The sequence below is a fragment of the Adiantum capillus-veneris genome, chromosome 10 (genome assembly GCF_014529385.1).
Source record: "Adiantum capillus-veneris isolate H3 chromosome 10, ASM1452938v2, whole genome shotgun sequence".
Lineage (NCBI taxonomy): Eukaryota > Viridiplantae > Streptophyta > Polypodiopsida > Polypodiales > Pteridaceae > Adiantum > Adiantum capillus-veneris.
The window spans coordinates 73,657,574-73,683,557 of record NC_140940.1 but is presented as its reverse complement, the minus strand read 5'-3'; the positions used below and the strand labels follow the sequence as shown (position 1 = coordinate 73,683,557).

At 43.6% G+C, this 25,984-nt stretch overlaps 1 protein-coding gene across 1 annotated transcript in view; it reads right to left on the bottom strand.

Moving 5' to 3' along the window:
• Nucleotides 1-11,672: 11,672 nt before the first annotated feature.
• LOC147449069 (mitochondrial import inner membrane translocase subunit TIM50-like) overlaps nt 11,673-25,984 on the bottom strand; it is a 50,809-nt gene continuing 36,497 nt past the window's right edge. Inside the window, exons 4-10 of the mRNA XM_086521597.1 lie at nt 13,715-13,776; nt 13,526-13,639; nt 13,344-13,448; nt 13,161-13,259; nt 12,645-12,801; nt 12,459-12,561; nt 11,673-12,346 (exon numbers count right to left, since the gene is read on the bottom strand). Coding sequence (XP_086377723.1) covers nt 12,295-12,346; nt 12,459-12,561; nt 12,645-12,801; nt 13,161-13,259; nt 13,344-13,448; nt 13,526-13,639; nt 13,715-13,776 — 692 coding nt within the window. The 3' untranslated portion in view covers nt 11,673-12,294. The remainder of the gene's footprint in view (nt 12,347-12,458; nt 12,562-12,644; nt 12,802-13,160; nt 13,260-13,343; nt 13,449-13,525; nt 13,640-13,714; nt 13,777-25,984) is intronic.

Below are 25,984 nucleotides of genomic sequence, written 5' to 3'. Positions count from 1 at the left end.
TACCGGCAAAAGCTTCAAATTTTTTAACCTAAAAGCCGGGAGAATTTCAAGTTTGCCCTTATTTTCTTCGGTTAGGAAAAATGTGTTTTTCTAGTGCTGGTTTGGAGAGACTAGTGTCTCTAATGATTGAAATTCAAAGAGTTTCAATCGAAGCGATTGCTTTATATTTATTGTAATGATGCTACTTTGAGGCTATTGATGTTTGCATAATAACAAGGAAAATCACCCATCCTTGCGTTTTTTAAAACTTTTATTTGCTTTCCAAAGTTTTAGAACTAAGCTCTCAAACTTGTTGCATTGCAACCACCATCATGTATTTAATAATAATAAAGAAAACCATGAGACATTCTCTGTGAGGCCAAGGGTAGCTATAGGCCCGGCCTAGTGGGAAATCAACATGGGGGCTTGGGGCCTTGTCTATAAGTGTAGGCAAGGATGGTTGGGTGGCATGTGTGGTTTTCCTAGGAATCTTGGGGAAGGAGGAGAGGTAGTGCATGCTTTTGCATGGGAAGTGCATGAGCTTCGCATGTTCTCTCTCTCTCTCTCTCTCTCTCTCTCTCTCTCTCTCTCTCTCTCTCTCTCTCTCTCTCTCTCTCTCTAAGCTATGGTGGGGGTTCACCATAGTTGTGAGCAAAGCATGTGAAAAGGGGGCCTACACACATGAAATCAATGGTGTGGACTTGCACCGATTGCAAAGATCTCAAGCTCGTTGGAGTCATACTAGTGAGTGGAGAATTTTTTAATCACATAGCCACGTTACAGAGGGGCTTTAGTTAGGGTGAGCATCTCTCTCTTTTTGTCTCGCACATTGCTCTAGCAGCCAACATCTCTCTCGTTCTCTCTCGCACATCGCTTTAGCGGCCATGGGGAAGCTTCTTTTCCATTGCGTTTAATTTTGGGCGCCCAAGGATGCCCAAGGGGCCCATCCCACCACAAGGGGTGAAGGCTCTCGTCTCTGCTCTAAGCAAAGCCTCTAAGCATGGCTTGGCAAGGGCAACTCCAGCATGCAACCATCTTGAAGGCCTTTTCACGAGGATGTTTGTCCACCAGCAAGTTTGAGGATGTTTGTCCACAATGTCAAAATCATGATGATGCTTGGTTCGGCAAGGCAAGTATTTTTGCAGCTATGCACATTGGGCTTCTCGGCACCAAGATACACAGAATTCAAGGTAGGGGAATTCAAATAGGATCCATGCAAAGGTACACAGCTCTTCCTCGCCGACATAGTAATCAAGGTGAGCAAAGCCATGCACAACAACAAGGCTTTGCTACTACCAAGGCTCAAATTTTTAAAGCTTTCATTGAAAATTGAATTTGGAGCACTACCAAATGCCAGTAAGTAGTTTAAGTTCAGCATTTTAATTTTGATATGCTCGAAAGCAAAGCACTGTCTATTTGTGAAGTTTAATCAGGAATGGCCTGTGAATGTTTGAAGACGAATCAAACAGTTTCGAGCATAGAAACTTGACAAAGTTTTCATTATTGAAGCAAGGCTTTAGTTTTATGAATATGCAATGATCCCTTCCAAAGCTTGAAATATTCTCTCATTATGGATTTGGGGGTTCTAAAGATGTATCTAAATGATTATATGCAAAGTGGATGACTTGACTACGATGTCAAGATGGCATGAACCCAGTCAATGGTTTTCACATACATAGGACACACTCAAGGTCTTTCAGAATCCAGGGCTTTGAGCTAGATTTAAAGTAAAACACATGCGAAGCCATGATTACCAACCATACAACTCGGGCAAGAATGGTTCTAGTTGAAAATTTACACACCACCGTGCAAAGAGCAAGGCTCTGTAGAAGGTTTATCAAAATCGAAAGTGGTGCATGCTCCGACAAAGGGTAGCATGCATCTAGGCCATAACAAGATGCATAACTACTGAGTTAGGATCTACAAAATGGCACCAAGGGCCAGGGACTTGGATCCCAAGTTCACATTTTACGTAAGCTACATTCAACTCATGCTTGAATGTATCATAGATAGTGTAAGGCACTTATAGATATCGACTAAAATCATTCAGACTAGCATGGTAGCCAAGGGCTTATCACTCTATTGGTACCCAAGGCTTATCACTCTATTTTATATAAGGTGCATGCAAGGCATGCCAGTAAGGTGGACTTATTTCCACCCACGTGGTTTTTACGTTCTGCTACAACACATCACACTCTGTTCATGACGGTTTCATGATCGACAATGTCGATCCTACTTAAGTCAAGCTCTTTGCACAAGGTGCACATGCTAAATAGCATGTGACAAAGTTTATCTCACTTCAAGTTGAGTCCATAACTATGGCATGTTCTCTCTCTCTCTCTCTCTCTCTCTCTCTCTCTCTCTCTCTCTCTCTCTCTCTCTCTCTCTCTCTATATATATATATATATATATATATATATATATATATATATATATATATATATATATATATATATATATGCAAGGCATTATGACATATCCGTCACTACTTGTTATTGTCAATTGTGACATTATCTTGTGTCACATTGACTTGCTTTGCTCAAGGAGCATTGATTCTATTTATGTTAAATGTTTGGGCACGCCCACATGACATACATAGCATCTTGATTGGATCTACTTACTAAACATCCTCCATGTTCTTAGTTTTTCCTTGGCTACAAGCCTAGTGATTGTGCTTTAGTATTTTACCAAGGGTAGATCCAATTTGGACAATGTGGTCACGTTAAGAATGTTATCCAAGATCCATAAGAGGGGAAGACTCTCTTTGGTTCATTTTTTCTCATTTATTTCACTGCTGCATCTCATATATGTCGTCATTTAATGTCAAGAACATTCTTTGAGCTTCACATGTATGCACTCAGTATGGCACACATGTTAGAGATGATAATTTCTTCTGCCAACAGACAAGCATGGCCTGGCTATGGAGAAACTCGTTCATGTGACAACATGAATCTTCTATGAGAGCTTCAAGGAAAGCAGTCTATTGTTTCCATTATAGCTATGTGGAAGAGTAAACACATATTCATGATTTAGTTGGGTTTGTTAGGTATATCCTGTATATCTATGCAAGGCATATTTATAAAGAAAAAAACAACAAAGAATCTAGTATGACTCCTTTCTTTTGGGTTTTGAGAATATTTCTCTTCTTTCAACATGAGGATATGATTATGTTAACGATCCAGTTGTGAATAAGATTCCAACTTGAGAGGATATACTATATACTCTATAGAACCGATTGTGTAAAGAAGACATCAAGTCTAGAAAAAGATTCTAACAAGGAAAGGTTATTTTGCTAGTTTCTTCTCCTGAAACCAGTCAAGTTTAAGGACTACAATGACTGTGAGTAGGAACCTTGTCTAAGGTCTCGTTAACACGTGTTGAACTAAGCAAGAATTACCGATAGTGAGTTTGTTCAGAGACATGCTTCACATCCAGTGTCCGAGCCCACCCAAATGTTAAGGAGGACCTTGTGTTTTGATTGTGTGTGTTGTTGTTTTAAATAGATTACTTAAACGCGGAAGAACACCATGTTCATAGCTAGCTCCAAACAACAAGAAAGTATATACATGAAAACACTTTTGAATTCAAAGCATTTATGTACATTTTAGGTAGAATGAATACTCATTCCAAACATCATGTACATCAGGACAAGAAGTGGGTTTATCGATGAACTCAGTTATCATCTTCAAGGTCAGACTGCAGCAAACCTAAGCATTTTAAAGCGAAGATAGGACTCTCACTTGCATCCATATAAACGAGACAACATATTTTGCTGGCCTTAGATACCTTTTTATAGGTGTCAAACATTTGTTATCCATGTCACAACATAAAACTTATTAGCTAAACTGCAGTCCTAATTCGGACAAGTTTATGTGGGGGTGTGTGTGTGTGTACCCATGAGCTAAAAAGTGACATGTGTCCTTGGTGTTGGAATTAGGGTTTCAGAGAGACACACACAGCTTGAAAAAGACGAAGGAAGCTCAAGGCACACAATAGAGAGTGTGTTACTTGGTGTGCAATGGAAAGATAGATAGGCCTACAGTGATGGGCGTATATACAATGCTCGGGGGAAAAAACCTCCTAAAGAGGGAAAAAATGCCCCGGCGGTCCTAGTGTGTTCACACACATCACTACCACTTGGATATGGTAACAAATCCCCCCTGGAGTGATGCGGTGAACGAGAGCTCGCACATGAGTAAAGGGAAGTTCCATGCCCTGAGGACATGATCAGTCCACAAAGGGGAGTAAGCCCAAAGCTTTGCGGAAAGCTTCAAGCTTCTCACGAGACAATGCCTTTGTGAAAAAGATCTGCAAGGTTGTCCTGTGTTGGCACATAAGCAAGGTTGATCTCTCCTGCTGAGAGCCTCTCCGTGACATAGTGGTAATGTACCTCAATGTGCTTTGTGCGAGCATGAAAAACTAGGTTCCTCGCAACTGCCAATGCACTCTCACTGTCAGTGTAAATAATGTTGGCAGTGTCCTGTCCAACATCCAAATCAGCCATAAGGCGTCTGCGCCATACACACTCAACCGTAGCTGTGAAGATTGCCCTGTACTCAGCCTCACAACTCGAAGTGGCCACAGTAGGTTACTTCTTGCTCAACCATGATATACATGAACTTCCAAGCATGAAACAAAAACCACTTGTGGACACTCGCGTGTCAAAACAACCAGCCCAATCTAAGTCCGAAAAAGCATGTAAGTCTGGCGGCAATGATCCCCCCTTGGGATAAAACAAGCCAAGATGTGCCACTAAGGTAGCGGAAAATCCTCTTGACAGCCTACCAATGCTTAGACCTTGGGCTATACATAAATCTGATGACCTGTGAGACTGCAAACTGGATATCCGGCCTCGTGTTGCATACATAAATGAGGGAGTCAACAGCAGTTTGATAAAGAGTGACATGAGTAGGATCGCCAGCATCATGTAGACTCAACTTCAAACATGTTTCCATGGGAGTGGCAATAGGTTTGCAATCCTCAAGTCCAAACTTACATAGCAATGTCTCTATGTAACTTTTCTGACACAAGGCAATACCACCATCACACTGCTTAAACTGTATACCCAATAATGATGCAATAGTCCCAAATCTTTCATCTTGAAAGTAGCATTCAAATCAGCCTTAAATTCAGCAATATGTCTCTCATTTGGTCCAGTGATCAGCAAATCATCGACATAAAGAACCACAAAGAGAAGTACATCACCCTCACGCTTTACATACAATGTGCTTTCTGTTGGACTGTTACGAAAGCCTCGTTTGACCAAATGAGTGTCAGCTTTCTCATACCAAGCACGAGGAGATTGCTTCAACCCATACAAAAAGCCTTCTTACATCTGCACACTTTGTCCTCTTGTCCTTTTATGACAAAACCGCGAGGCTATGTTACATAAACTTCCTGAAATATGTCACCATTCAAGAAAGTAGTAACAATGTCTGATTGATGTACATACCAACCAAAATGAGCTGCCAATGCACATAGAAAACGCACAGTAGTCATACGACAAGTGGGAGCAAAAGTCTCTTCATAATCTATGCCTTTTTGTTGTGCATAACCTTTTGCAACAAGTCAAGCCTTATGGCGATGGATCTCACCATCTGGCTTGCGTTTCAACTTGTAAACCCACTTTGTACCAATGGTCTTTTTGCCAGGAGGCAAATCACATAAAGTCCATGTGTCATTTCTATAAGTGCATCATATTCTGATTGCATGGCAGCCATCCAATTTTCTGAATTCTCTGCTTCATCAAAAGACAGAGGCTCTTCAACATCATGTAAGCTAGACACAGCCAAAGCATAACAATCCGATGCATAAGATGCATGTTGAGAGCCGGAACGAGTACGACTAGGCAAAGGTGCATCCAATTTTCTGTCACGCAAAGTGTGCACCAGCCATTTTGGCATACCTCTAGCCTACTCATTTTCAGTCCTTTCCTCATTAGGTACATCATGTACATCTGCATCAATAATAGGCTAATCTGTAACATTTTCAGAAACCCCCATAGGCTGTACATTTGCCTCATTGGAACTTACATTTGTATTTCCACCACTGAAAAGAGGCAACAAAGTGTCATAAATGTCCTGTGAGCTTACATTATTGTCTCTAGTACATGACAGCAAGGGCTGAAATGAATCTTCCACAAACACTACATCCCGTGAAACCAGAATACGTTTTGTTTGCGGATGATACAACCTGTAACCTTTGCTTTCAGCACTATAACCAACAAAAATACATTTGACAGCCTTGTCATCCAATTTTTTGCGTTGTGTTTGTGGCACCAAAGCATATGCCAAATAGCAAAAAACACGCATGTGCTCAATAGAAAGTTTTATATCATGACATGCTTCATATGGAGTAATAGACTGCAAAGCTTTCGTAGGACACTTGTTTAGTACATAAGTGGCACACATGATGGCCTAAAGCCAAAAACAATGCGGCAGAGCTTGAGTTTTGACCATACGCCATGCCATTCCCGTAAGTGACTTGTTTTTCCTCTCAGCAACACCATTTTGCTAAGGTGTATAAGGCACTGTACATTGGTGTTTTATCCCATGACTAGCCAGAAATGCATTGAATTCATGAGACATACTCCCCCCCTCGATCGGAACGGAGGGTGCCCATCATACATTTCGAGACATTTACAACCATAGCCAGAAATTGTTTGAAGCACATAAAAACTTCGGACTTCGTTTTAAGTGGAAATGCCCATGCATGCCTGGAGTAATCATCAATGAAAGTCACAAAGTAAAGGTAATTGCCCAAGGAAGGAGTTTGCATGGGTCCACAAACATCACTATGCACAAGCTGCAACCTGCATGTGGCCCGAACTGAACCATCGTTTGGAAACTTAGAACGTTGTATCTTACCCAAAATACAGCCTTCACAAACATGTTTAACATGTGCTTCAAGAGGCGGCAAAGAAGCAACCATATCATATTTTTGCAAACGCAACAAACTAGCAAAATTTAGATGACCAAAACGTGCATGCCAAAGTTTTGCATCTGAGATAGCCCTTCAATCTGCAACAGCATTTGCACAATTCTGTCCACACTTGTCGTACAAAGTGAGCTTATACAGCCCATGGCACAAAAGGCCAGATGCAACAATTTCATCACCAAAATTGAGATCATGAATTGTACATCTGTCATCCACAAATTTGACTACAAGTCAAAGTCTAGCAAGTGTGGATACAGAAAAAAGATTCTTCTTGATCCCAGGTACATAAAGTGCATCAACAAGTATGAAGGAACTGCCATTTGCAGCAGTAAGCACAATCTCTTCAGCTCCCTGGACCGGATAAGAGGCATTGTTGGCACAAGTGACTGAATTCCCACGAGGGACAGCAGACTTGAGAGAGGTGAACAATTCACAATGTGCTTTGTAGCACCACTATCGAAATACCACACATGTGAATCTGCATCAACTAACAAGCATGCATCATGGACAGCAAGATTGTAAGTGCACTATACGCTAAAAGCCCATTCTGCATCAACATCAGTATTACAGTCTTCTTTTACAGAAGACTCAACAATGTCTATGTTTGTACTGGAACCAGCATTTGCAGTGGAACCACCCTCTTTCTTCTTAGCCTCTTTTGCCTTCAACTTAGGACACTGCTTGATCAAGTGATCATTAGCTTTACAATAATGGCAACGCATCTTCTTTTTGCCCTTATCACCAGAATTGCCAGACGAAGTGTTGCAAGCAGAAGCATTGGGAACAGAGGTTTTGCCACTCGCTGCAGAACCATAAGAAGTGGCTGCATTGTTGTTACCACCCTTGCTTTGAGAAGCAATAAAAGCCTGTTCAATTGCATGCTGTCTAGTCCTGTTTTTTCTGGAAAGTGACTCTTGCAACAGCAATGTGCATAATGCATCAAACTTGACAACTTTTGGATTTCCTTGGGTCATAAGTCTCCAAGTACTAGCAAAAGTCTGGTAAGAAATCTGGTAAGGCATCAAAAACAGTCTGCACAAGGGAACTGTCTAAAATGACTTCACCTGCAGAAATAAGTTGCTCATTGATATCCTTGACACTAGCAAGGAAAGTGTCCATATCATCTCCCTCATGCATAATCTTCGACTCCAACTCTTTACGCAGCAAAGCAATTTTAGCCTCATTGTGACTTGCATAAAGACCAGCCAAAATATCCCAAGCCTGTTTTGCAGATTTTACTGAACGGATGTGAGGAACAATAGTGCGCTTCATAGACAACGCAATCAATGCATGAGCTTACTGAACGGATGTGAGGAACAATAGTGCACTTCACAGACAACGCAATCAATGCATGAGCTTGCGCAATCAATGCATGAGCTTGCGCACAAACTGTAGAAGACTATAAGGCACATGTTATGCAGAAAACAGCACTGACAGAAATTCTACACAAAATGATGAAATTGCTTGTGCAGACTTGCTTGTAGTAAAAACAGAGACCGAAAGGAGCCCGAATCAGAAATCTGAGCAGACTAAACTCTACGAGCTATTTCGAAATATTTGTCGAACTATGAATGCTCACCAAACCTCACTGTAATCGGAGAAGGTGAGCAGGTGTGTGCTGAAGCAGCTGGCGACTAAGCCCAGGAGGACGTAACCTACTCTGATACCAATTGTTGGAACTAGGGTTGCAGAGAGACACACACAGGTTGGAGAAGACGAAGGAAGCTCAAGGCACACAATAGAGAGTGTGTTACTTAGTGTGCAATGGAAAGATAGATAGCCCTAGAGTGATGGGCGTATATACAATGCTCGAGGGAAAAAACCTCTTAAAGAGGGAAAAAATGCCCCGGCGGTCCTAGTGTGTTCACACACATCACTACCACATGTATATGGTAACACTCGGGACTTGCTAAAATCTTATATTCAAAAAAGCCTTGGTTTGTCGTTGAATGGGTCCACTACTATAGTGTGTCAAACTCAATAATAAAGCATGCTTGAGGCACCCACTACTATAGTGTGTCAAACTCAATAATAAAGCATGCTTGTGCCTTAGTGATGCTAGCAAGACTAGTCCAAGGTATCTCTAATCAGTGTAATCCATCACCCGTAACAGAGGGGCTTCGCATGACTCTAGAAAGAATAGCCCAAGGCATCTCTAGTCAATGGAATCTAATAGAGGCTGAAGCCCTCTTTGAAAAGCCAATGATATTGTCTCGAAATCTCATAATATATTCAGCGCCGACATATGTAATGCTTACACTTTTTTAGGTTGCATAGCGAGATATGGAATGCTGCATATCAAAATATGTAATGCTTCTCTTTTCTAAGTTGCATAGCTAACATATCCACGACTCTAGAGGTATACCTATCTCTGTTTGCGTTTGATGGGAAGCTATCCTAGACACACATTGAAGCATGCAAGGGATGTGCTTCACATGTGCAAGGGATGTCCTTTCCTTATCAATCTATGTGAACTTTGATCAGATAATCGTTCTGAACATGTGAACGCAGGTGATGGTTCACCCAGCAAGTTATTTAGAGCAAAACCATGCCCCTGAAACCAGGTTAACATCTCATACCAACATCTTGAGGCTCCACCCTATACACAAGAAGATTTAAAAATTTTCTCATGTAGGAAAAGGTAGCTTTTTTCAGAGCTTCTGCTATGGAGGCAGCGCATACCTAGCTAGGTACGATTGGGGGCAGGGGACCCCCGGCCCCCCACCGGGCCGACGGTTCCCTGCCCCCACTCGTACCTAGCTAGGTATGTCGTGCCTCCCTCACAGAAGCTCATGATGTTGAATTAATTCATAATGTGGGAATTATTGTGAGAATCTGTCCAAAACTTCTTGTGAGCTAGAGAGAGAGAGAGAAAGAGAGTTGAAGAGTTCTCATGTACTTTAAAAATCAAGATTTTTTGAAAAAAATGTATACAAAAGCTTAGAAAGGACCATCTAGCAAGTGTATTAAACATCTACCAAGATGGCGATAAAATTCACTCCTCTTTTTACACACATTCTTATAAGGAAATGCCTTGAGTTAAGAAGCTTTCTCACCAGGTGGAATATTTGCTTCCATATTTCTTATGGAAGATATTCTAGCACCTTTGTTGTTGAAGCGATATGCAGCACTTTGCTCCTAGAAGAGGATTCTGTTGATGGGGGTTGGGAAAGGACATGTAGTATCCTTTCCCCATAATGCAAGCGACCCATTGGCGATCGTAAACAAATAGAGTTGTGGAGAGCTACATTGTGTGGAAAGGACACTACAGGGACTTACCTGGCCGTCGAGTGTCGGGGGGGTGGCTCTCACGGTGACACAATCAATACTCTAAGTGGGTAATTTTCATGTGCTGACTTCGTCTTCAATTAATGGAAGCTGGGGCGGCTTACTTCGGCTGTTGACATGGATGGCCACAATTGGTCAACAAACATGATTTTCTTCATGCTGATGTGTCGCACATCTGACACGGCAAGCAATGCATTCTTGCCCATCAATGCTCAAGTGGGCAATTTCCATGTACCAGCCCAGTTTTCAATGATTGAAGGTTGGGGCAGGGCTGTTGACATGGATGGCCACGATTGGACTACAAACTACGCAAATTCTGCATGCTAATGTGTCACATCCAAGGCAGCAAGGAATGCATTCTGGCCAATAAAGGGCAATAGATTGACGATTGCAATGAGCAACACCCCTCCCCATGACCTTGACGTGTGTAGGGAATGGTCTATCAATGACCATTGCCAAGAATGTAGGCAACCAACTAGTGACCTGCGGGAAGGCGGGAGCCAATGTTGGGAGCCTCATTCCTTGGGAATGGTCTACCAATGTCCATTTTCAAGAGTGTAGGCAACCAACCTGGTGACTGACGGGTAGGCAATGGGAGCCTCATTCCTTGGAGAATGATCACTAATAGACCATTCCAGGACGTCACAATCAAGGGGAGAGGGCTAACAGTGATCATTGTCATGCAAACAGGCAACACAATGGAGCTCCAAAGATTCCTTCCAACTTACGGGTTCTGACTACTACGTGTTAGACGCAGGATACATTCCAGTCACTGACTTGGGAGGCAGTGATTGGCTGCAGCCTGTCAGTGCCCTCTGAATATTCTGGGTGTTGACTTGGATGCCCCTCATTGGTGTGTTCACATGGCTCATTCCGCCTGCTGAGGTGTCCAGTATCTAGTACTTGCGCACTGCAATTCTGGCCAAGAAAGCATTCAAAATGGACGGTTGCGATTGCCTGCCCTCCAACCCATGATTGCGACAGAAGATGAGCAAACGTACTGCTACAGATATTCTTTCAGTCACAAGCAACACATGTACCCCACAAAATTCAATCCAGGTCTTGATTCACATTGTATATGTGCTACTTGGCCAACCGATCCATCTATTTCTAGACCCAAGCATGCTTAACACAAGAAGCATGTGATCAGCTTGCACTCGTTACCAGTAATATATAACTCGTGCAACTATGTCAAAATCAGCACAGTTACAAGAAGACTTGCATAGTTAGATATAAGACAAATAACTCGTCCCATATGATAGTGCGAGAGAGTTATTTCAAAAGTTAGCTCATAAAATGCATTGTGTGACCACTGCCTGACCATGTTATTAGGCAGTCTACCAAACTGCATCATTCAAGCTACTCAGACACCTGCCCAAACCCATAAGGAAGCATCCACTAGCATATTCTGGTGATAAAACAGAAAATTGACAGCAACAAAACAATAAAGATTTTTTTAGTGACCAGAATGACAAAAGAGCAGTAGAAAACTCCATAAAAAGCAAGGTCAAGAGAAGTTTGGCAAATCACGAGATCTGAACACCCTCAGATGCCTTCAAAAATCGTCTAACTCTAATATGCTGTTCTACAAGCTTCAGTATCAAAGCTTCTCTTTGTCAATGCCGACAAACCCTCAACTTGAGTGATGGCATCATAATAGATGAGCACATAACATTTCTGTGCTTCATTTTTGTAGCTACTTCACAAATTGTAATGCCGTGTCCAAATTTATTTGCATCATATTTTAGTCTACAATTTCAGCTCCAGCATGAACAGGCGACTCCCCAGTGATGTGTAGGTTGTCATGCTTCAGCTGCAATGCCTACAAACTGCTGGCAAACACACCCTGTACCTTGCTTAGCTAGAAACAAATTTCCATCACTTGATTGGACACTGTACTGTCGAGTTTGGTTGCAAATTGTGATTGCAAAATCTTAGTGCAAATCGGTAAGAAAAACTCACTCGAAATTGTACAAAAATATGGAGGACATTTTTGTTATGGCTGAGTAATCTCAGAAAAGAAACAAAACTGTGGTACAGCTTCTTTAAAACACTTCACAAGGACACTTCCTTGATTGATGCTTACTAACACTATCGTGAGCCTCTGAAAAAAGGATTTTGAGCCTTTAGCTCTCGCATTTTCCTGCATGTACACAGAGAAGCTGTAATATTAGCCCTTACCAAGGACAAAAAGAAAAAGACCTTCTAAAGCCCACAAAAAACACATAATTACAAAACTTTTAACGGTCTCTTACTTTTGGTAATCTTTTGTCCGAACAAGAAATTCTGAAGGTATGTCATGGCCATCATAAGACGCCAAAACAGACCTGACATCTGAAGGACGATACCGAGCAACATCTGTCCATAAAGCAATTTGTACATATAAGCAGGGACTATATCACAATCAGAAATCACAAGGGACGATAAGTGTACTTGCTTACATTCAAGAAATGGTAGCATATCCAGAAGGTGTGTGTCATCCGGCTCCAGTTTCCAAGGCTTCACAGGCACCGCATTCTCAGGTTGTAGACATGTTTCTTTCGCATGGGCACTCAAAAACATGACATGTGCCGGATCCCTATTAAGCTTTGAAAGATCCTGTGAGGACATAGGTCACATATCACACACTTCTGTTAGCACTTCAGGCTCCCTTGCTGTTATGCTAACACATAAATAAAACAAGCTCCGTTTGTTGTTATGCTAGCACTTCAAGCTCCTCTGCCGTTATGCTTACACACAAATAAAACAAGCTCCTTTCCTGTTATACTGGCATTCAAGCTCCCCTTGCTGTTATTCTAACACATAATAAAGCAGTAGTCTCATTCATGCTGCACGCTATAAATTTCAAACCTTCGATGCAAGAGAGTCACTAAACAAATGACATATTCACAAGATAAAACAAGCCTCATTCAAAATTTCCACAGAATCCAATGCTGTGAGCAAATGAAAAATGTTACCTTATAGTGCTTCCCATGAATATACTGTGTTGCTTCACGTGCTAGCCGATACCTTATACAACCTTTCTGGTCCAGTTTCTCCAATATCGGATCAACTGTCTAAAACAAGGAGAAAAAAAAATTTCAGACGGCATCTGTGCGAAAAAAGACCAAATTTGACAGAAAGAAAAGAAAGGAACTCACAAAGGGCAATTGGTCTGTGTAGATGATTAGCTCATAAAACTGTGCCAAATGCTCTAAGAACGCTTCTGCTCCAGGGCGTTTAAAAGTCTTCCAACCACGGTCTCTCTACAGACCTTCGATCATGATAAGTCTTCTCTCTTTACAAATTTTTTGTATTCTAGAAGAAAAGCATATGATCCTACCGTCCAATCAGAGTACACAAGGGTCTCGTTCAAATCTATAACCAAAGTAAATACATGTCTCTCTTGTGGAAGAAGATCCGGTAGAAGCTTATCTGATGTTGGTGCTGCAAAACCCTACATAACCTGGAAAAATTAGGGAACTTCACATAAATCTGAAGCCTAACACAACAACATTAATTTGTAGCTAACCTTCACTTGGTCTTCAATAGCCTTCCGTGTCTCCAAGTAAAGATCGGCCACCTCTGCTGCAGCTGCAAAAACCAAACTTCAGTTACGTAATGTTTTTCATTTATATGTTTTTCAGGACTTCTGGATCATTTCAACTTTACTTTCAACTTTTTCGGGCTAGAGCCTGCAAGCCAGCAGGGGCAAGTAAGTTTCCCCCTTGGGGGAGTAAAAATATTCTCACGACGTGTCATTTATTCCATGTCCCCTTGTTAGTCACGCCACGAAAAGGTGATGCTGGGGAATCACTATAGGGTCACCCCACACAGTCAAATCTTTCTAAAATTTGAGACGAGAGACCACCCATTGAGACGTTATTGCTTGGCTGGCACCGTTACTTTCTTAGATTTCGAAAGTAGAAAATGGCGAGCACGATATCAAATTCACTTTTCAAAGTTACTGGTTTCTTTTTCGATGTTTGAAGTGAATGTGACATGCTTTAGAAACATTACTAGAGAGAGATCATATCTTATGAGGCCCTTCTAAAGACTTAGCTACAAAACATTTTAAGGTATGATGAAGAACTCAATTCCACCAGAAAAATGTTTTCGTGTACATTTCAAGCTATGATAAAGAAGTATTCAACTCCACCTAAAGTATTCATTCGTGAGCTATCTTGTGACAAACAGTAAGGAAACAAGGATGGGTAGAAATGGGGAGAAAAATAGAAATGAAGTCATGACTCCTAAGTTCTTCGAGCTAATAAAATACAAATCATAGAGACGAGGCTAACTATGGATAGAGGACAAGAAGAAAAGGGCATTGAGTGCCCCTTAAATAAGAAAGAGTTTGAGCATTGTGACCAATTCGACCCTAAGCTGAGCCAAGCAACTGGATACATTGATCACTTAATTTCTAACTTTAGGAACAGTCAATTGTCTGTTTGACCATCCCTAGAGGCCATCCCCAACAAGAGGACCAAGAAGGTAGCCCCTATCACAAAGTGATGACATGGCATGCTAGCTGTCACAAAGTGATGACGTGGCATGGCCCTGGACATGCGGCAGCAGAGCACACACACACACCCCGGCTGGCAGTCCCGGAATCCGTGGACAGTGACACGTGGCATGCTGTATGGAACCCCCGCCAAATGTGCCGACAGGCTGGTACAGATTCCCGGGAATTGTGGCATGATTTGTGGCGCAGATTCCCTTGACTTGCTGACATGGCAGAGCGTACGAATTTCCGCTTTTTACACTGCTGCTGTACGGAAATTTGCTTTTAGCCCTGAGAGCTGAAATTGGCAGCTTTTGAAGCTTTTGGAGCTTGATGCCTATTGCTTTTGGGGCTCTGCTTTTTAGCATCCCTTGTAACCTTTATAATGAACCCAAGGGGGGGCTCCCTTTGCAGAGCATCTGGACGCAAAGTCTGAGAGCGAGCACCCGCGGGAGTTGTACTTTGCTCGAAGATTAATACAAGAATATCGAAAGGGGGCACCAATCTTTGGGGCCAATATCTCTAGGCACCGAACTCCGCCGGGCCGTGTCGAATCAATTGTGAACTGTGAACTGTTTTGAAGTGAATCTCTGCTGTGTCGCGGTAGAATCTTGACTTGGAGTGTCCAAGTTTGTTACAGTGGTATCAGAGCACAAAAAGATCCGATCCGTTTTTGCAACGCGCACAGCTTTTGAGAAAGAATCTTCGTGGCCGACCCCGAACTTATTAGCCACTCCCACCCTTCATACATCGCGCATCGGGCGCGCTCCCTTCTTCATCGCTCTATCTTACAAGGCATAAAGCCATAAAGAATCCCAGATTACACATGAGTTCTTGTGGAGAATCTAACAGAGATGACACCTCTCAATGGGAAGGCAAAGAAAAGTTGAAAATCCAACACGGGAACTGAAGAAAAGAATGAAGATTTGGGCAAATTTTTTTCGGATAAGTTAGCCAGAAAGGAACACAAAACGTCAACTGCAGATTGGCATATGTATGAGCAAATTGATTAAGTACTCCAGTGATCCGAGATTGACGAAACACCTAAAGAATTACCCGACTAATAAGATTTACTCGAGATAGCTATGGCCATTGCTTCTCCTCTCAAGTAGAGAGAAAAGCCGAAAAGATAGACGAGTACAAAAAAGCAGAACTTGTACTCGCGGAAAGAAGAAACATTTTCTTTTTATAAAGCCAACCAATATGACTTCCTCGAAGATAAAAGCAAGAAAGTAAAAAAATTAAAAGAAGGTGGACAGTCGATTTGAATCCTTTGCTGAGTTCCGAGATGCTCGAACATGCTGGTCCACTCTTCTGCTGAGAAAGGAAGCTCCGGTTAAATGGTTGAACTTCAAAAGGCTTTTTATTTCTTCTTGGCTGACTCTGGAGTACGAACGAGGAGTACGAACGAGATATATTAACTGCTTGGAATCATCTTCGGATGACCAAGGGAGATTCTTTGGACGCTTATTGCAAGAGATTTTGGAACTCTTTTCTACCAGTCTCTTCATTTACGAAGGTCTTGTTTAAGGAATAGATTGAGCGGTTTTGCTGCGGACTTCCTACAGAGATCCAAGACTACTGCTTGGAACAAAAGTTGAATTCTATTCAAGGATTGATGGGTCATGCGAAACGGGGTTTTGCAATACATTCCAGAAATTTGACATACCCCACTAATGAGATCTTGACTCAATGAAACGAACATAGAGACTGGATCTCCCGGCTACACGGACCGCCTATAGACACGCGTCGGACGAACCACCTGACCATAGCCACCATCCGGTAGCTCCCCTGTGCTGGGGCAACGTCTGAGGACGTAGGCGTGCACCTATAAGACCGAGCATCCCATACCACCCGGCCTCACCTTCTCAAGGTGACCTCGTGCACTCCTAGCCTCACGGGCTCACCACTGGCACTCTGCCAATGGGGATTGATAACTGAAAATGAGACCTTGTCACAAAACGGGAGAGCACACGAGCACTTAGAAAATCTGAAAATTATAATACTTTGCAAACATGAGAGAAGGGAGAAGATCGACACAGTATTGGGGACCAAAAGATGGGCTGGTCCCCCCCCCGTTAAGAGTATTCTTTTATTCAGGGAGAATTCTTATACAAGCACGAGAACCCGAGGAAACCCCTCCGTTCTGTAATCTTAGACCCGTAGGTCGTGCTTTCTCGTAAAGGGCTTGGGCACACGGCCGTTCCTTCCCGTAAGGGACTTAGGCGCGAAGCCGTACTTTCCCATAAGGGACTTAGGCGTGAAGCCGTACTTCCTGTGTAGGGCCTTCCCGTAAGACGGCAGATTCCTACAAAACAAACCACACAAGGCAACAATTCTCAATGCGTACCAACACCTTATACCTGTCGCTCCTTGCTCGGAGAATCGACCTCCGTACTCAGTCATCACGCGAACACTTGCAAATTCCGTCGCCAACCTCTGCTCCAGAATCCCAACGCTAGTGCTTTCTGCTGCTTTCGGCTTGCTGAGAAACTGAACGCTGGCTGTCCTTTTATAAGCCATGGCACCCGGCGGGAATAGAGCCGAAAAAGCAGGGCCCTGGCGCCCTAGAGAGAGGAGAGAGAAAGATCGCTGAGTTTGGCGCTTTCTAGAGAGAGGAGAGAGAGGGTGCACTGTTTTCAGCCCATGCGTAGGTTTTTAGCGCTGGATTTTTAGAGCCTTGCTTTATTTTATTAATAAAGGGCTGGTCACTTAAAAGTGACCGGCCACTTAATAGAATAAAGTGTGAACCTGTTCAAACTTTAAAAACTCACTTAGTTAATGAAAACAATGCTATACGAACACATTCCAGGCGTCCCCGGGCGCAGGACACAACACACATGCAATGCAGACACAGACTCCTCGCGGGAAAACATCTGTCCTCCCGCGACTGTTCCTGCTTTTCGTAAAAAGCTTCATTGAACCCATCTTTATTCTTGTGCTTGCGTTCTTACGCGTATTTTCTTACTCAGTTCGGATTTCCTCCTTAGCCTACGAGATGCCCCCTTACTGATGCACCCGTCACCCATCATGTGACGCATCAGGGGCACTCGTAACCAAGCCCTTTCCACCGAACTTACGGAAACTCCTTCGCGATGTTTACCGTCACCCATCAAATGACACATCAGAGTTTGTCCGTTCTTGATGGCAGTTCCTGTAGCTACAATCTTTTAACAGTTCTTAGTGCACATAATAAAATATCCTAAAAAAGAGATTAATCGTTAAAAATAAGAAAATAGTCCAATTAGCAACATCCCTCTGGCTTCTAAACAGTTGACCTCAAGTGTAGGGCTTGGACATATACCTCCAATATCTCGGAATAAGCTGCTAATTCTTCCTGCGTCATTCACTGAGCATCTAGATTCGAATAGTTCTTAAACTTAACCAAATACTTCCGTGTTATCTTTCCGGATTTGAGAGGCCGCTCCTGATGACTTACTATCTGCTCCGGTTGGAGTATTTCTTCTGTTTCCTCAACCTCAAGAGGTTCCTCAGCACTAGGCTGGCTTGGAGGCAGTCCCACATACGGCCGGAGTAAACTGACATGGAAAGCATTATGGATCTTCCAATTAGGCGGTAGCTCTAATCGGAAGGTGACATCATTCACTCGCTCAGTGATCTTAAAACGGCCCATAATAACGGGTAGAAAGTTTTACCACTTTCCCCTTATGAGACGCTTGTTTCTTAAGTCTTGCCTTCTCAAACTTGAGTAAGACTAACTGTCCGACTGTTAAGTCGAGATTCCTCCTGTGCTTGTCTGCAGCTTTCTTATGCTTTTCCTGAGAGCGTAGAATAGCTCTCCTAACTTGCCCGTAGGCTGTGTCCAAATCCCGAAAAAATTCATCTGCTGCAAAGATCTTATCCTTAGTTAAAAGGATTGGTGGAAGCAAAGGCTTACCATAGAGAATCTCAAAAGGTGCTTTCCCCGTCGATGAGTGTATGGTATTGTTATACGCATACTCGACCAGAGGCAAATATTTCTCCCAATCAGATTGTCGGTCTGACACATAAGCTTTTAACATATCCAATACTGTGGAATTGGTTATCTCACTTTGCCCGTCCGTTTGAGGATGGTAGGCAGATGAAAAATTCAGCTTCGTACCAAGGCACGCCAAAAATTTCCTGTCATGCGAGGATCTCGATCACTCACAATAGACTTAGGCATTCCATGATGCTTAAAGATCTGTGCTAGAAAGACCCTAGCCATATGATCTACTTTGATCGTTTTCTTGACTGGTATAAAGTGTGCTTGCTTGCTAAACCTATCCACAATGGTCCAGATTGCGTCATTTCCAGTCTGAGTTCTAGGGAGGTCCATGATGAAGTCCATGGCAATACTTTCCCAAGGTTCATTAGGCACACGCAAAGGTTGTAGCAACCCTAGCGTCTTATGCCGATCATACTTCACTTTTTGGCAAACCAAGCATTCCCTGACATACTTATCAATGTCTGCTTTAAGGCTAGGCCAAAAGAAATATCTTTCCATTGCTAAGGTCGTAGGGAGAATACCCCGATGACCCGCATAAGGCGAAGCGTGTGCTTCATCCATGATCTTCTTTCTTAATGGTTCCGCCACACATATGGCCTGATGGTGGTAGAGATAACCGTCCCGAATGGAATAGGGAAACTCATTCTCTCCACGATGTAGCTTTCCCCAAATGGGGGAGAAGTCTGGATCATTCGGATACAAATCCGGTAGTGCTTCTAATTCTTGGTGATACACCGAAGTGATAGCGTTCACCCTTGGCCGCCCAGACAATGCGTCTGCGACCACATTCTTGCTCCCAACCGATTGAAGGATCTGGAGGTGAAACATAGACAAAAAGTTTGCCCATCTCATCTGCTTCTCAAATAGTTTCCTTTGCGTAAGAAAATACCGCAAACTCTGGTGATCAGTCTTGACCACAAAATCCGCTCCTAGAAGATAGTGCTTCCAGTTGGATAAGGCGTGAATCCAAGCTGTGAGTTCCTTTTCGTAGACTGATGCATGCAACTCTGCATCCTTAAGCCGTCTGCTTTCGTATGCCACTGCATGACCTTCTTGGTTTAACATTGCTCCGATGCAATCGCCTGAAGCATCGCAGTGAACCTCAAATGGTTTCCTTAAGTCAGGCACTATCAAAATAGGTCCATGGCTTAGCAAGTACTTGAGCCGATCAAAAGCTCCTTGTTGTCTCGATCCCCATCTGAAAGGAATCTTCTTCTTTGTCAAGTCATGAAGTGTCCTGCTACATGAGCAAATCCTCGGACAAATCTTCGATAATATGAACATAATCCCAGAAAGCTACGTACATCATGTACCGTAGTGGGAATAGGCGAATCTTCTACCACTCTGATCTTGGCAGGATCCATACTCACTTGATTGTGAGAGACTATATGGCCGAGATAGTGTATCTCTGAGAGAAAGAACTCGCTCTTCTTTGCATTCACATGCAACTCATGCTTTCGTAATTCTTGAAACACTAAGTCCAAGTGCTTCCGATGTTCCTCTTCTGACTTAGAGAAGATAAGTATGTCGTCAAAGAATACTCCCGTAAAAGCTCGGTACGGGCTGAAAATGCGGTCCATCATGCGATTGAACGTCGCAGGAGCATTGGTCAAGCCGAAAGGCATTACCAAAAATTCATATAGTCCAAAGGTTGTGCGGAAAGCAGTCTTATGGACATCCTCAGGGGCGATCCGTATCTGATGATACCCACTCTTTAAGTCTATGCGACTAAAGACACTTGCACCCTGCAACTTATCAAGTATATCATCAATCCGAGGGATGGGAAAGCGATTCTTGATAGTGATCTTGTTTAAAGACCTATAGTCTATGCACATTCGAAACGTGCCATCTTTCTTCTGCACCAGTAGAACTGGAGAGCAGTAGGGTGAAGCACTTGGCCGTACTAACCCTTTCTCTAGAAGCTCGTTGACTTGCTTCAAAATTTCCTCTTGTTGAGCAAGACTTACCCGATAAGGGGATTGATTGGGAGGCGAGCTACCAGGTATGAGATCTATGCGGTGATCTTCTGGGCGTACCGGAGGGAGTTCATCAGGGAGTGTTTCCGTGAAACAATCTTTGTGCTTTTCAATAAATTGAAGACGCTTAATTTCCAGACTAGAGAGAGAGTCCCTACTAGCTTTATCCTTTTCACGTGCAAAAATCAAGTAAGCAAAAACACACTTCTTCATTTCTTTCTTAATGGAGATATGGCTTACAATTGGGAACTGCCAATCTCCTGCATCAGCTTGAATCTTTATTTTCTTACCCCCATGATCAAAAGTGAGGGTCTTTTCCACATAATCGGGAATAGGTGTCATGTGGAAGTGCCATGGCATACCCAAGATGATATCACATCCCTCGCTAGGTACCATCAAAAATGATTCGCGGTCCTTGTACTCGCCAATCCGAAGATTGAGTTGTCCTTGCACGGGAGTTGCATTGGTTGTCAACCCCTCGAATGCCGATCCGGATGTAACCGGTGTGCCAAGCTGAGCCGATGTGAGACACAATCGTTCCGCAGTATCCAGGGAGATGAAGTTATCCGTGGATCCTAGATCATAAAGAATCAGTACTCGCTGGTTGTTCAAAGACCCCCAGCCCTTCAGAAGTTGACGCTTCCCTTTCTCCGTTTCTGTGTTTCCTTGAACATCTGGAATTGAGTTCGAGCTTGGCGGTGCGGGTTCCTTCCTTGCTTTCGTAGAGGCTTGTTCTTGCCATTGTTGCTTTAGCGGGCAATCCGGTATCATATGTCCTTTCTCGCCACAGTAGAAGCATCTTCCTTCCTCTCCGAAAGTTTGAAGTTGAGTAGGAGAAAGATACTAGTTCGCTTGCCAATGCCCTCTGGCTTCTTAGAATGATCATCATCCCTAGATGGAGGACGTTTTCTTCCCTGGCCCCCATGGTCATCGTAGACCCCTGTTTGTCTTGCACGGTAAGTGCTATGCTCCATTTTTCTGGGCGTCCCAGTTGAATGCAAATCCTCAGCAATGATTGCTGACTCCATCATCCTTTGAAGAGTATCATGCGGATACACCTTCATACTCTTTCGAAGCTACGGTTGGAGACCCGCTTCGAACTTTCTTTTCTTTTCCTCGTCGGCAATCTTCATGAAGGGAGTAACCTTCAGAAGAACCGACCAATACTTGTCCACATAAGTCGTTACTCTTTCATGTTCCTTCTGGGCAAGCCAGTCCCATTCCTTCCGTATGTCCTGCTCGAAGTCAGGTGGAAGAAATTGCTCATAAAATTCAGATTTGAAGCTCTCCCAAGTTCTGGCCTATGAACCTTCCAGAATCTTGGCTAACCACCAATTACTTGCCGTTTCCTTGAGGTGCATCCCCACATGGCGTAATTTGGATCTTTCTGTGAAGTGCCCATTGGTAAAGGCGACTTCAAACTTTCTGATGAAGGACAGTGCTTTGGAGATGTCTCTCCGTCCGTTGTAGGTTTCGAACTTGATGTCCTTGTCGCCCGATTATAAGACTCTCATGCGATGTTGAGACTTGCGACCATGCTTCTTGAATCGAGGCTTATCTTTAGATTGATGTAGGGTAGTGGCAGTAGTAGCGGCTTCCTTCTTCTGACGAGATGATCAAGAAGTAATAGTATAATCAGAAGAGTAGGATGGAGATGAGATAGAGATGTCCTTGCTCTCGTCTAGCAGAGAGAGCACTTTTTCCTGGCCTTTCCGTGAAGTAGGTTGTTCATTCCGATCCGAAGATCCTTTGTTCACCTCGGCACGTTCTTCTTCTCTTGCCTCCTGTGGTCTCACGCCATCAGTGTTGTCTGGATGCTTGGCTACATCAGTTCCATTCGTTTTCTTCATTCCGCCCAAAAGCTTTTGGACGTCTGGCAACAGTAAGATTTGTTGCAAATCCGCAAGCTGAGCTTGCACTTGTTGAAGCTCCTCTTCAACACTTCTCCCTTGGCCCGACATGGTTCTTCCCGTTCTTCCTGGAATCGTCCTTCTTTGCAGAGAAAGAGAGGAGTCCGAGCTCTGATACCACTGTCACAAAACAGGAGCGCACGCGAGCACTTAGAAAATCTGAAAATTATAATACTTTGCAAACATGAGAGAAGGGAGAAGATCGACACAGTATTGGGGACCAGAAGATGGGCTGGTCCGCCCCCCCCCCCCCCCCCCCCCCCGTTAAGAGTATTCTTTTATTCAAGGAGAATTCTTATACAAGCACGAGAACCCGAGGAAACCCCTCCGTTCTGTAATCTTAGACCCGTAGGTCATGCTTTCTCGTAAAGGGCTTGGGCACACGGCCGTTCCTTCCCGTAAGGGACTTAGGCGCGAAGCCATACTTTCCCGTAAGGGACTTAGGCGTGAAGCCGTACTTCCCATGTAGGGCCTTCTCGTAAGACGGGAGATTCCTGCAAAACAAACAACACAAGGCAACAATTCTCAATGCGTATCAACACCTTATACCTGTCGCTCCTTGCTCGGAGAATCGACCTCCGTACTCAGTCGTCACGCGAACACTTGCAAATTCCGTCGCCAACCTCTGCTCCAGAATCCCAGCGCTAGTGCTTTCGGCTTGCTGAGAAACTGAACGCTGGCTGTCCTTTTATAAGCCCTGGCACCCGGCGGGAATAGAGTCGAAAAAGCAAGGCCCTGGCGCCCTAGAGAGAGGAGAGAGAAAGATCGCTGAGTTTGGCGCTTTCTAGAGAGAGGAGAGAGAGGGTGCGCTGTTTTCAGCCCATGCGTAGGTTTTTAGCGCTCGATTTTTAGAGCCTTGCTTTATTTTATTAATAAAGGGCTAGTCACTTAAAAGTGACCGGCCACTTAATAGAATAAAGTGTGAACCAGTTCAAACTTTAAAAACTCACTTAGTTAATGAAAACAATGCTATACGAACACATTCCAGGCGTCCCCGTGTACAGGACACAACACAGATGCAATGCAGACACAGACTCATCGTGGGAAAACATCTGTCCTCCCGCGACTGTTTCTGCTTTTCGTAAAAAGCTTCATTGAACCCATCTTTATTCTTGTGCTTGCGTTCTTACGCGTATTTTCTTACTCATTTCGGATTTCCTCCTTAGCCTACGGGATGCCCCCTTACTGATGCACCCGTCACCCATCATGTGACGCATCAGGGGCACTCGTAACCCGGCCCTTTCCACCGAACTTACGGGAACTCCTTCGCGATGTTTACCGTCACCCATCAAATGACACATCAGAGTTTGTCCGTTCTTGATGGCAGTTCCTGTAGCTACAATCTTTTAACAGTTCTTAGTGCACATAATAAAATATCCTAAAAAAGAGATTAATCATTAAAAATAAGAAAATAGTCCAATTAGCAAAAGGCCTTGGCCTCCCTTTTATAATAATGGCCCGCCACATTGGCTGGGTTCACACTATGTCTGCCCAAACACTGGACGCCCGTCCCGACGACGTCTGGACTAGATCCCCTCTCCTATGAGTGGGACATAACATACTTCCCCCCTTGAGAACCATTGATGTCCGTGTCACAAATTGCTGACGTGTCAAAGCCTTGAAGAAGGAAATCAACTTGCATATGTCGGCCGAGGGGCCTAAACCCTAAAAAGAACAAGTAGAAGAAGAAGAGAAGTCCTACCAACTTATGGGGACCCCGTCCAGGGGGGCCCAGTGACAAAGGGATTAAAATAACGCAGGACTCACACACACTCACGCAAAGCTGATGACATGGAAGTTGTACGGAAGTTCCGGAAATTACGTTGACTGTTGAGTTCTAACGTGGCAAAATTGTATGGATTTCTGCTTTTCACGCTAGCGGTGCTGACGTGGCAAGACTGTACGGATTTTCGTAAATTGCAATGGCAGCTTTTTGGCATTGCTTTTGGACCAAAAGCTTTTGAGTTTTAAAGGCTTTTTATTGTAATTGCTTTTCAGGCCTAGGGCCTTTAAATATGAGGTTAGGGCTCATTCTCTGGCATGCTTCCTAGAGAAGGTGCAAAGTATGGAGTACCGGCTTGTACTGTGTGGATGCAATATAAAGAAATACCGAAAGGGGCGCCAAGATTTGGGGCCAACTCTCTAGGGTGGATTCATGGATTCAGCAGAATATTTGCAGTTTCTACTCAATGAGCTTCACGACATTCTTTCGCGGCATCTTCAACAGAATCTTCTTATGTTGCAAAGTTTTCAACAATTTTTGAACTACATGTCACCCCCTCTGATGCCCCATGTGGTACCTCCTCCTCCGGCACAAGAAAGTACGAGAGCTTCCAACCGACAACCTTCTCAGCCGTCAGTTCCGATCAAGGGAATCTTCAAGAATATGGTGCAGCCATCTGACCCTGATCCAGTGCAACCGCCTTTGCCACCGCCATTGCCCCCACCTCCACCACCACCGCCAGCAGGCTACAATGGTTGGAGCCCATATGGATACCCTTATTATCCATACCTGGGATATGCGCCTAACCAACCCAAAGATTTCAAAGATGGTGGCACGACAATCAAATTTTTCACTTTTTCCGAGGTGATCGCAAGAAAGCATTGCAATTCCTACAACAATTCGACAACATCTATGCTTTGGGGAACTATACAGAAGAATCCAAGATTTCTAGAGAACGGGATTTCTTAAAGATAATGCTATGCAATGGTGGAGTTCAATCGCGACACAACACCATGCTCCAACGACCTGGCAAGCTTTCAAGACAATTTTTGCACGTAGTTACATGACTTCGATAAGTTTGGATTTTGGCAGAGTAGGGCAACTTGAAAATGCTTGCCACCGAAACCATGGACGAGTATAACCAAAGGTTTCTCGATGTGTACCTTTCGGTGTCCTTCTTTAGATATGTTCCCTTGGAGGCCCACTGCCAGCGATACTCCATTGGACTACCATCACCATTGCCGGAATATTGTCTATCCAAGCAAGTCTCTAACATGCAAGAACTTATGGACCCTGGCGCAGTCGGCTACAAACTGATGAAGGGAAAGCTAGAGTTTACCACAGAAGAATCTCCGACCACGAACCACAACTCTCGCCAACAAAGAACAAATTCTCGAGTCTCGTGAAAGTCAACCACAAAGGCCTCGTTTGACGCCTTAACAACGAGACACCTTACTACAAGAAGGCCGATGCTTTAAATGCTTTCAAACAGGGCATAATCATTCAAATTGTCCCAAACGCACTAATAGACCAGAGGAGCAGACGCCCGCACCAACGGGTTGACAGAACCCCAACGCCACCTCCTGCTAAGAGAGCTAGACCCGCTATTGGACTAGGTCCTGATATTTATGGCATACGCCTTGAGAGTACAAATGAATTGTGTCGAGCATATGGCAAAGTCAATGGGTTCAAAGCACTTAT